We start from the raw sequence: 12,534 nt of genomic DNA, 5'->3' as shown, positions 1-12,534 counted from the left end.
CACACAGTGTTCCTCTTGCAGACTGCCGCGCCGTGTCCATAACCCTGGCACTTGAAGCACCTCATGGGGTTAGGTATGTAGGGCCTCACTGGAACTCGTAGGTATCCTGCCTTCACATACTCTGGCGGTGTCCTAGTTCCGAATGTGAGGATAATAGTGGCGGTTTTGACCTCCTCACCCTCCCTGCGCCTGGTAATGCGCCGGGCATGGGTGACTCCTTCAATGCCCTCCACTATTTCCTTCTCGGAACATTCCAGTAGGTCCCTAGAGCTGATTACACCTCTGCTGGTGTTCAGACTCTTGTGTGGCATGACTTCCACTTGGAGATCACAGAGTCTTCTGCATCTTAAAAGCCCATCAGAGTGTGTCTTGCTGTCTACTTCTACAAGGAGTTCCATTGATTTGTGTAGCTTAGACACACTCCATTCGGATGTCCAGAATGAGCCCGCCAGGGCTACACAGGTGCTACCTATGCTGGTAGCTCGGCATGACCAGCCGGTTGACCCAGAGCGGGCCATCTGGGTCTCAGGTCTAGGGGAACTTGGAGCCAAAGTATTGTGTTGTTGTGGTTTATCCTCAGATAGCCACCACTCAAACACCAGGATCTCTTTATCCCCCCTTACCCGTCGCAGTCCACGGCAAACGGACTGGTCTAGGACGTAGTGAGAATTTAAAGTTAAGGAGACAGTGTGATGATCAATGAAGGCAGACTTAGGAAAAGAGGAGGCAGACACAATGATAGAAAAGAAGTAGGGCACTTTTGAGCTCCAAAAGTGCTAAGGAAAGAGGAGCGCAGTTTAACGTCATGTCTCGGGACGCAAACAGAAGAGGCAGACAGAGAAAGCAATGGGAAGACATATGATTAGGAAACAGAAGAGGCAGACAGTGAAAGCGAGGGGAAGATATTTGTTTGGGAAACAGAAGAGGCAGTCAGAGAAAGCAGTGGGAAGACATTTGTTTGGGAAACAGAAGAGGCAGACAGAGAAAGCAATGGGAAGACATTTGTTCAGGAAACAGAAGAGGCAGACAGAGAAAGCAATGGGAAGACATTTGTTCAGGAAACAGAAGAGGCAGACAGAGAAAGCAATGGGAAGACATTTGTTCAGGAAACAGAAGAGGAAGACAGAGAAAGAAATGGGAAGACATTTGTTTAGGAAACAGAAGAGGCAGACAGAGAAAGCAATGGGAAGACATTTGTTCAGGAAACAGAAGAGGCAGACAGAGAAAGCAATGGGAAGACATTTGTATGGGAAACAGAAGAGGCAGACAGAGAAAGCAATGGGAAGACATTTGTTCAGGAAACAGAAGAGGATGACAGAGAAAGCAATGGGAAGACATTTGTTCAGGAAACAGAAGAGGCAGACAGAGAAAGCAATGGGAAGACATTTGTTCAGGAAACAGAAGAGGAAGACATAGAAAGCAATGGGAAGACATTTGTTCAGAAAACAGACGAGGCAGACAGAGAAAGCAATGGGAAGACATTTGTTTGGGAAACAGAAGAGGCAGACAGAGAAAGCAATGGGAAGACATTTGTTTGGGAAACAGAAGAGGCAGACAGAGACAGCAATTGGAAGACTTTTGTTCAGGAAACAGAAGAGGCAGACAGAGAAAGCAATTGGAAGACTTTTGTTCAGGAAACAGAAGAGGAAGACATAGAAAGCAATGTGAAGACATTTGTTCAGGAAACAGAAGAGGCAGACAGAGAAAGCAATGGGAAGACTTTTGTTCAGGAAAAAGAAGAGGCAGACAGTGAAAGCGTGGGGAAGACATTTGTTCAGGAAACAGAAGAGGCAGACAGTGAAAGCGATGGGAAGACATTTATTCAGGAAACAGAAGATTCAGACTTAGAAAGCAAAGGGAAGACATTTGTTCAGGAAACAGAAGAGGCAGACAGTGAGGCTTTCGAACCGGGTGTCCCGGGTTCAAATCCCGGTGATGACTGGGAGTTTTAATTTAGGGATCTTTGGGCGCCTCTGAGTCCACCCAGCTCTAATGGGTACCTGACATTAGTTGGGGAAAAGTAAAGGCGGATGGTATTTGTACTGGCCACATGACTACCTCGTTAACCGTAGGCCACAGAAACAGATGGCCTTTACATTATCTGCCCTATAGACCACAAGGTCTGAAAATAGAACTTACTTTTACAAAGTACCCTCTAAATAGATTAGTAAGAATTTCCATACCGTTCAATCTATCTTCGGGAGTTGAATTACACCATAATATGAGAATTTTGTTTATTTTATAGGAAATTTTTATGTTTTCAGAAGTTTTCAATGAGCCCTTTAATATACCTTAAAATGGTTGCTGTGGCCTAAGGCGGCCCGGGATGTATGTACAAAAAAAAAAGATAACTATCTTTAGTGTACAATTCACACTGATAACTATACGTCTTTCTGTCACCAGTCTCTTGCATGTAAAAAAATGTTTGTAAAATGTTTGCCATATTTCGGATGTTCCTTAAGAGTTGAAAATAGTTTACTTCCTAGTCCAAGCCTAACGCAGGACGAAGGGGGATGGGAGCGGGCAGGGTTTAAACCCGGGACCATCGATAAGTCCGAACGATAGTCCAGCGCGGAAACACTACGACCAGGCATCCACCCACTTCAACTTTCAATCTCCTATTTGTAACCTCAATGTTGTGGAGTCTGTTTCTATGGTGACAGTGGGAAGAGGTTAGAAATTGGTTGTAAATGATGCAAGATAAGCGGCATTGTCGTCAGCGGTAGAGACGACTCAAGAACGCAAGAGTGAAAAAAAACGTGATTTATTTATATTGTTACTACACTAGTCGACCGGCGGCGTAGCATACGCCGCTATTTCGCAGGGCCGGCCTAGGCTACTGCAACCTATGCAATCGCAGTAGGCCCCGCACTTTCATAGGACCCGCACTTTCATAGGACCCGCGCTGATTCTAGGTGTATAAATTATTAAATTAAAACATTTTATAACTTAAAACAGATTTCCTGCGCCCTCCTGTCGATTTACAAGGAACTCCTGGAAACCTCCCGAAATTGCAAAATATACGAAAACGTCCTTAAAATATACGGAAACATATAGACGAAAATTGTCATTTTGGAGTTTCATTCAATATGGAAAACGCCAATCCTACTGCGATAAATAAAAATGGCATTATGCATAAGCCGTAATAGTGTAATCTGGTGAAAGAAGCTTCTCTTGCCTCAAACTAATGAATTACTTGAGGTCAACAATTCTCAAAGATAGATTGAAACATTTGGTGATTCTTGCTATTGAGCGTGATCTATGTATGAAACAGAATTATTATGATATACTGTATGACTTTGCTACACGCAATGCTCGTAAAATAATTTAGGAAGGTAGTAAAGAATAAATAAAATGCAAAGACGAATTTATTTTCTAATACAAACTCTTAAATTTCACTTATTATCCGCTTCCCTACCCAAACTTGGCCCAACGAAATCTGTTTCGCATAGGGCCCCACAATGTTTAAGACGGCCTTGCTATTTAGTGAGGGGTGAATATATATAGTAGATTACTTGTTCTCTTTCCGTGACTTCTTGGTCACAGTGGTTAAGTCCGGAGCTGCTATTTAGTGTTTGTAAAATGTTTGCTTGTAAAATGTTTTAAGTTTCGGATGTTCCTTCAGACTTGACAATAGTTTACTTCCTAGTCCAAACCTTCCTCAGGCCGAAGGGGGATGGGAGCGGGCAGAATAAGAACCCGGGACTATCGATAAATCCAAACGACAGTCTAGCACGCAAACCGCACGACCATGCAGCCATCCGTAGTGACGGCTAAATACTACTTGTTCTCCCCCCCCCCTCTTATTTTTTCCGTGGGGTAACTCTAGTCCGCAGAAATAAGAGTGATCTTTCCTTTACTACTTCTTATTCTTGTTCAAACTGTTGAGCCATGAAGAGAATTTTATATATATAGATAGATATTTAGCCACACCCAGGGCAAACATAACCATTGTCCGCAGGTGGTCGATTTAGATTTTCTTTTCTCCGTCTGCGTCTGTCCTCGGCAGCAGATTTTCTTTTGGTCTCAAATGTGTATCCCGCGGCATTTGTGAGTGACCTCCAGCTGTCTCGTTCTTATACTTGTGTTAAGTTTGTATATTGTAAATCTAATAATAAGTTATACTTACGTTAAGTTTATATATTTCACATATGTTGGCCAACAGCCCTATATACAAGTATGTTATTTCTATGGAGCTGAGGTATGGATTCTGTAGAGAGTGGTTCATTGGTGTGTGGGGGGGGGGGGGGGGGGCTATGCATGTGGCGCACAACTGTCCAAAGTAAATGTCCAAACTACCGAAGGTAAATGTCCTAACCGCACAAGGTGAATGTCCTAACCGCACAAGGTGAATGTCCTAACCGCACAAGGTGAATGTCCCAAACGCACAATGTGAATGTCCCAACCGTACAATGTGAATGTCCAACCGCACAAGGTTAATGTCCAACCGCACAAGGTGAATGTCCTAACCGCACAAGGTGAATGTCCTAACCGCACAAGGTGAATGTCCTAACCGCACAAGGTGAATGTCCTAACCGCACAAGGTGAATGTCCCAAACGCACAAGGTGAATGTCCCAACCGCACAATGTGAATGTCCAACCGCACAAGGTTAATGTCCAACCGCACAAGGTGAATGTCCTAACCACACAAGGTGAATGTCCTAACCGCACAAGGTGAATGTCCTAACCGCAAAAGGCGAATGTCCTAACCGCACAAGGTGAATGTCCTAACCGCAAAAGGCGAATGTCCTAACCGCACAAGGTGAATGTCCTAACCGCACAAGGTGAATGTCCTAACTGCACAAGGTGAATGTCCTAACCACACAAGGTAAATGTCCTAACCACACAAGGTAAATGTCCTAACCGCACAATGTCAATGTCCAACAGCACAAGGTGAATGTCCTAACCGCACAAGGTGAATGTCCTAACCGCACAAGGTGAATGTCCTAACCACACATGGTGAATGTCCTAAACCTCCAACTACTCCTATGTCACTGTAAAGATAAAGATTGAGGGACATTTCTACACAGGGTATTAGAGATACAGACAGTGTATTAGAGACACAGACATAGTAGGCTATATTAGAGACACAGACACAGTGAGTATAGAATTAAAGTTTGAAGTCTTACAGTAGTATCATATTCGAATATGGTCTCCAGTAAGCTCATGAATTGAATTTGGAGATCTGGCCAGGACGTCTGTTTAGAATCTTGTCTTGTAGTTTTAAACGCCACGGTCTCAAGAAATAAAGGGGATGTGAGAGGGCCTGGAAACAAACAGATGAGACATTAGATATGCTTCCTGTTATTACCGGACGGACGGACAGACAGTCCACACAAAACTATTAGCGTCTATGCCACTTTCGGGAGCCGCTAAGAAAAACCAACAACAACTAATTAGTGATAGTAAAGGAGACTTGAAACTTCTGTGCATAGTGAAATTGTTCAAATTAGAGCTCAATTCGTTTTTTTCTAGTTGGCAACAATAAAGTAAAATTTAGTGTCCTTGACATTGCTTAATTTATCTTGAAAACCTGCGATAAATGAATAATTTATGGACTACATTATATTTTGAACATGTGTTCAGTTACAGTGTCAATGTGCAGAAAAGTTTGTGTTTTGTTTTAGTTGACTAGAACCATGAGTGTTATATACGACTGTGTACATCAGATGTGTACAGAACGTTGAAATGGGCAACACATACGTACAGTATTAGAGGTACCTGAACGGTAGACCATTTCCAGTGAACATGGCGTTAATGTACCTCAAATGTCTTGATTTTTTTTAAGCGAAAGAAAGTTTCATAATTTTAGTTTTCCTAAAGATCAAGAAAGCAATAGAAGTATTCCAAATCACAGTGACTGTCACAAATACTAACAAGTTTACAAAGAGAGTTTGTGTTACACAAACTCAGAGGCGGCCCCCGTCGAAGTCGGATCCCTGTCGGATCTGCATATTCGCAAATAATATTCAAGAGGTGATTTAATTTTGATGGTCAAAAGTAATAATGTTTCAAAGATTCATTTGCCGTAAATTTAAATTTAAATTAAATTAAAAATTTTAGATTAGTTTTAGTATATTAAAACATTGCAATATTGATCAAAACGTTTGGAAATGAAAATCTACACTTTTTTTTTACACTTTAAGTTTAGAAATTGAAATTCTACATCTTAATCTAGTCTATTTTAGTCTAAACTAGATCTAGAAAGACTAAAATAATTTTAATTAGAATATAAATCCAGATCTAGATATAGCCTACTGTAATAAAAATCTAGATCTAGTTTAAAAAATCTAGATTAGATCTAAATCAAGATATTCCTTTTTAAAACGCGAGTTACATAACGAGGCTTAATAAACATTACTATACCGAGTTCTTTTTTCATTTCATTTGAAGAATTAATTCCATATAACGTCAGAGGAAAAAAAAACACTACGTCACACGGCCTAGCTAGAATAAAAATCGCCTTCATCATTACGAGCCATTTATCGAGTGTTCATAGACATTGGTGCACCGAGTGCGTTCTTTTAGCATTTCTTTTAAAGAATTCATTCCATATGACATCAAAGAAAAAAAAAATACTACGTCACACGGCCTAGCTAGAATAAAAATCGCCTTCATCATTACGAGCCATTTATCGAGTGTTCATAGACATTGGTGCACCGAGTGCGTTCTTTTAGCATTTCTTTTAAAGAATTCATTCCATATGACGTCAAAGAAAAAAAAAACTACGTCACACGGCCTAGCTAGAATAAAAATCGCCTTCATCATTACGAGCCATTTATCGAGTGTTCATAGACATTGGTGCACCGAGTGCGTTCTTTTAACATTACATTTAAAGAGTCCATTCATATGACGTCAAAGAAAAAAAATTCCATTACCTCACAATAGGCTAGTACCGGTACCCTAAAAAAATGTCTTTATTTACACGAGATATTTGACGAGGGTTCATATACATTGGTGCACTGAGTTCTAATAGAATTTATTTAAAGAGGATCAAAGCCGCATTGTTTTTTGCGTTTTGTCTGTCAGTCGGTCTGTCCGTCATCTTGATATAAAAAAAAAACAACTAAAAGTTATTAAAAATTGATTAACCTTTATATTACGTTTCAAAACATCGCAATAATTTTTAGGTATGAACACAATTGAAAAGATTATATAATAGATTGTTCCGGATGTTTGTATAAATAGTAAAATAAAAAGAGAATTTCAGATAAATATAATACCGTTAATTAAATTTTTTGGATGGTCTCGTATAAAAATTAGATGTACTACAGCCATGTGGAGAGATTTTCATACCTTACTTTGGTGTTTGGATTCTGTTTTCCTTAAAAATCGGAACATAATATTAACGATAATTAGATTTTTTAATGTTTTAGGTAGAACGTTAAATGTACTGTAAGAGAGTAGTGAGTTAAAATATTTTTCATAAAAATCCGAAAAAACATTATTTCGTAAATGAGAAGATTATTTGCTTGTTAATTAGAAGAGAGGAGTTCAAACAATTATTTGGCGTTAGTAGATTTTTAAATAAATTCGGAAATTTCTGGCGACGATTTGTAAGAAACAAAATCCGGAACATTTTTTATCGATTACAAAACTTCTATGTTATGTTTCAGCAAGAAAATTAAATGTCTAAAAAGTAATTTTCAGTAATCAATTCTAGTAAATTACTTTTTTTTAAAGCCCTGAACAACATATTGTCGATATTTTTAAAATTTGTTTAAAGATGAAAATACGGAACAATTTGATATTGATAACCAAATTATAGTGACGCATTGTCAAATAATATAAGTGTAATATTAGTAAATTATGCGATTTCAAACAACCATTAGGCATAATTCATGTTTTATAAAACAATATCCGGAACATTTTTACACTTAATGAAATATAAGTCAGTATAGAGATTTTGATTTAGCATTAATATGCTATTTACATAAAAAACGGAACAACATATTATTGATAATGTGTTTTTGCAACGTTTAAGAATGGAAATTGAATGTAATATAAATTAGAAGAGCAAACAAACATTTGTTGGGGTTGATTAGTTTTGCAAAAAAAAAAAAAAAAAAAAATCCGGAACAATCAATTTTTCGATAGTTAAAACTATTGAGATGTTCTCAGGAGGAACATTAAAGGGTAAATCAGATTTTCAATAGCTTTTAGAGTTCTAGTTTTTTTAATCTAATCGTAATGGACAGACCGACCAACAGACAAAACGCACAAAAATAATATTCTTTTATTCGGATAGGGGCACTAAACAAAAAATAAATAAAATCTTATTTTTTAAAAAAGTTTAAGGAATTGGTTTAGCACCTTTTCATGTTGCGACGTTACGCTACTGCACGAAAATCGCTGTATAAAAAGTCCATTAAAAAAAATGTGCGTGATATTTACATACAAAGTACATTATTAGCCTTTATAAACAAAGAGAAATGTTTTCTTTTAATTTTAGCAGCTAGTTGACCAGAAAAAACATCTTTAACTATTATTTATATTTGTTGTAAACATTTCCTGTACATTTTAAAAATACATTTGACTTTGTGATACTGAAAATACACAAAAATTGTACATCTTTGTTAGCATATTGTAACATTGCCTCCCTTACATTTACGTAATTGTTTTAGAATGTGTGTATTTTTATGAAAAAATCGCTTGCATAATTAATTTTATAAATTAAACGGTTTGCTTTTAGAAAACCAAAAGTAGCCATTGCACCTAAACCTTTCAAGCCGCATTTAATGATGAAATAATATTTTTCATATCTCTTATAGTTTTCGAGATCTGAGTGTGACAGACGGACAGACGGACATTTTGCACAAACCTAATAGCGGCTTTTTCCCCTTACGGGGGCCGCTAAAAATGAGTAACCCGATGGCGTAGCTAGAAATTTGCCATCATTTCGGAGCACCTCTTTGGGGGCCCCTGCATTTTTGCATAATATTTAATTTAAAAAACCCACTCATTTCCCCCCCCCCCCAAGTGTGGGCCCGGGGGATTTTAAAATTCTCCCTCCCCTACCTCGGCATTCATCTCATTTACTAGAGATGATCCATAGTCGCTTCTCGACTGAAGGAGACCATAGAGAGTGTTTAAAACAATCTGATCTGTACTGGAAAGATTCGATCATTCTAGTTCGTTAAGAGAGAGTTATCTTCACCTAATCTAGAATCCCGACCATACACTTGACTAGTGTCATCAGATTTATCTTCTGAACTATGTACACGTGTTCACCACCCAAAACCACTACAAAACCAATCCAGTTCTAGGTCGCTCAATCCAAATGACTCAAACCATTTAAGCTAGTTATGCTAAATTTTATGTAAAGTTGTAAGACCTTTTTTTGATCAACAGTTTTGACAGTTTCCAGACAGTCATTTGATCAGCTCGTGTGTGCATACCAAAAGCTAAAGCGGAAAAGCTCTACATTACCCATACGGAGAGTATAGTACAGAAGCTCATTCCACTTGTCGGATATCTGCTTCACCGAATGGCTCAGAGGCTGTTCGATTTTGACGCCTATGTCTGCCATCACGTGATCCTGTAGGTTCTCGCCTACTGGGAGGTCGGCTATCACAGGTATCTACAAGGATCATTTTAAACAATGAATTACACGAGTCTACAATGGTCATTAGAAAAAACCTAATTGAGTCTACAAAGGTTTTTATAAAAAAACAACTAGATGTGTCTACAAGGGTCATTATAAAAAAAAATCTAGATGTGTCTACAAGGGTTATTATAAAAAAAATCCTACATGTGTCTACAAGGGTTATTTAAAAAAATTCTAAAACTAGTGATAACTAAACATAATTTAAAAGAATACAATCTCACATGCAAGCTTTCCAAATGCGCTCTTGGTCCGATCCCTGAGTTCATGAGTATCTTTGGTGACCCAATAGCTCCAGCTGATAGAATGACCTCTTGCTTAGCTAGGATCCGAACTTTTCTGCTATTTCTCATAACTATGACACCTCTGGCTATGTGGTACTGCATAATCAACTGAATTGGAAGCAAAGAGACCAAAATTTGACAAAAGCGAAAGTAAACAAAATCTAAAAAGTAATTTTATCAAAAGGCTGTTTAAAACATATCTCTTTTCCTAAGCTAGCACTTTCATTTTTTCTTAAAAAGGGAAACACTACACTTGTGTATAATAATAATAATAATAATAGCTTTTATATAGCGCTACTTTCATGCTTATAGCATGCTCAGACCGCCATGGTCCAATCTCATTTGTGGACCAGTAGGAGGAGGTATCTGGGAGAAGGTTTTCCATGCTGCCGGTAGGCGCTCAGTAAACACAACTCTGCTCGAGTCGGGTGTCGAACCTCGAGCCCCCTTCATAGGCAGCCAAGACAAGCCAAGTTCAAGCGTACTTAGCCTCTCGACCACGCTTCCCACATATACTTTAGAAATAGTGGCCTGTTGCGGGACGTTGGCTGCATAGAATGATACAATAGTAACCCAGAGCCCAATTTTAGAAAACAAAGATTACATACAATATATATAGGGCACATGGGGCGATGTACGGGAATAAGACAGACATGACTTAAAAGCTAGAAATCCAAAACGTCTTAAAAGTACATTTGCATTTTTCAACAATACAACACTGATATAAGACTTTCTTCAATGGACTACGCTGGCGAGGCTGACTACCTTATAAATAACACTTTTCTGCTAGATGTTGCTATGGAGATTACAGAAGGAGCATGACTTAGTATCCGACATCTGCGCTGGATCACGCGAGGAGGATGACCTCATACCAAAGATGATAAGCTATAGTGAGATTACGGCAGAACGAGTAAAAAAAAGGGCGTTCCGGAAAGTGCCATAAAGATCAACTCAGGCGCCATTTTGCCCTTATCGGCGAGAAGTAACTCAGCTGGCAGCACATAGAATCAGAAAGAGAGAGCAGGAGAGCTCTCACAAAGTCTCGAGACACACATTTGAGAACCTTGAAGAGAGACTAAAAGAAAATAAAAATAGCCCGCCCGGCGGACGACGGCTTTATCTGCATTAGATGCGGCAAAATATGCAGGTCAGAGCAGGATTTGCGTTATCACGTGAAATAATGTACTTAAGCATAATCTCTAAATTGAAGACAATGTCCTACTATAGACTTTTTAATTTTAAAAAATTGTTTATTTTGTTGTAAAGAAGTATTTAGAGCATTTATTCAGAATGATAGTGAATACATAAGCCTTTAGGGGGTGATTTGATCACAAATAGGCTACATTGAGTGTCAGGGGCAGGTATGGCGAGAATGAATGTTAGTTTAATATTTTGGTATGATTGTTATATCCCCTTGTTATGAATGCCAAGTGTTGCACGTGCTGTGAACTGAATGATTAAGTCTTCGTTGAATGTGCGAGAGAGTGTGTTAAGTTAGTGAGGTCTTGTTAGTGAGGTCTTGTTAGTGAGGTCTTGTTCCTGGTCCACACCCCACATTATCTCTCCCACACCCCACATTATCTCTCCCACACACATTCTCGGATCAAGTTGAAATTTTAAACATTTATTGTACGTGACAAAAAAAGAATCCATTTTAAAAATTAAAAAAATTAGTTAATTAACTATTGGTAATTATTTTGTTGATACCCATTAAGGGAAATAACTTCTACAGCATTGAATATTATAGTTTTAATTGCAGAGTTCTTCCACTTAAGCTTTTCTTTTAAATAGGATTTTGTTTTATTATATTGCTTGTTTACTGCACTTTTCGTTTTGACGATGTGAGGCAATAGACACACTAGTGGCTCTTAATGACGAGGTGCTAAAACGAAATTAAAAAGCCATACCCTGGTCACGTGAGAGTTGACCGAAACGTAGAGGTTTTTTCGTCCAAGAGCAGTGTGGATGTAGGCGTGGCTTGTTGACCAACGTTCGTTGTATCTGGTGTTGACTTGAGAATGGGAGATTCCTGCCACAAAGAAAGTCATTCAACTCAGACGAAGTTTGAAAGTGTTGGTTTGCTAAACATAAACAAAAATGTCTTTTTTTTAGAGCTGATCCTAATAAAGAAACATAACTGATTGGTATTGATTTTGAATGCATGTTACTGTGTGTCCGATATAACCGTGAGTACAATTATGACAATTTTTATAAGCTGAATAGATTCTAATGTCATAAAGAGTAATATATATTATCGAAGTAATATAATAGTATAATAATAATAATAATAATAAGCGTCTATTATAAATACTCTCCGCAAGAGGTTCTCGAGTCTACTGAACATCTGCTGTACTGGGATAGGCCTACCCCATTGTTATATCAACCGAGGGGATAATAACAACTGACCTCACAGACACCTTCAAGGCCCTTAACATTCCTAGGAACATCTTCGCTGCCTGTCAGAGGGCGGTACTGCTGCAGACCTGCCACATCACCAGAAAATTCCTCAGTGGAAACTGTTAAAGGGACTACGATGAATTTTGTTTCTCTTTAGCGAAACTCGACCCTGGCAGCGCCAGAGAATGACTACTCGTTCATTTCTAACATAATAATAATAATAATTTTATTTATAAAGCGCTGTTAACA

General features: G+C 38.4%; 1 protein-coding gene across 1 annotated transcript in view; it reads right to left on the bottom strand.

Moving 5' to 3' along the window:
* The window catches only part of LOC129926709 (alcohol dehydrogenase [acceptor]-like), a 36,646-nt gene that overhangs the window by 15,454 nt on the left and 8,658 nt on the right, over positions 1-12,534 (bottom strand). The window contains exons 5-8 of the mRNA XM_056032378.1: positions 11,796-11,917; positions 9,829-9,996; positions 9,430-9,580; positions 5,130-5,266 (exon numbers count right to left, since the gene is read on the bottom strand). Of these exons, the coding sequence (XP_055888353.1) occupies positions 5,130-5,266; positions 9,430-9,580; positions 9,829-9,996; positions 11,796-11,917 (578 nt within the window). The remainder of the gene's footprint in view (positions 1-5,129; positions 5,267-9,429; positions 9,581-9,828; positions 9,997-11,795; positions 11,918-12,534) is intronic.

The sequence above is a fragment of the Biomphalaria glabrata genome, chromosome 6, assembly GCF_947242115.1.
Source record: "Biomphalaria glabrata chromosome 6, xgBioGlab47.1, whole genome shotgun sequence".
Classification (NCBI taxonomy): domain Eukaryota; kingdom Metazoa; phylum Mollusca; class Gastropoda; family Planorbidae; genus Biomphalaria; species Biomphalaria glabrata.
This window is presented reverse-complemented; position numbering and strand designations above follow the sequence as displayed.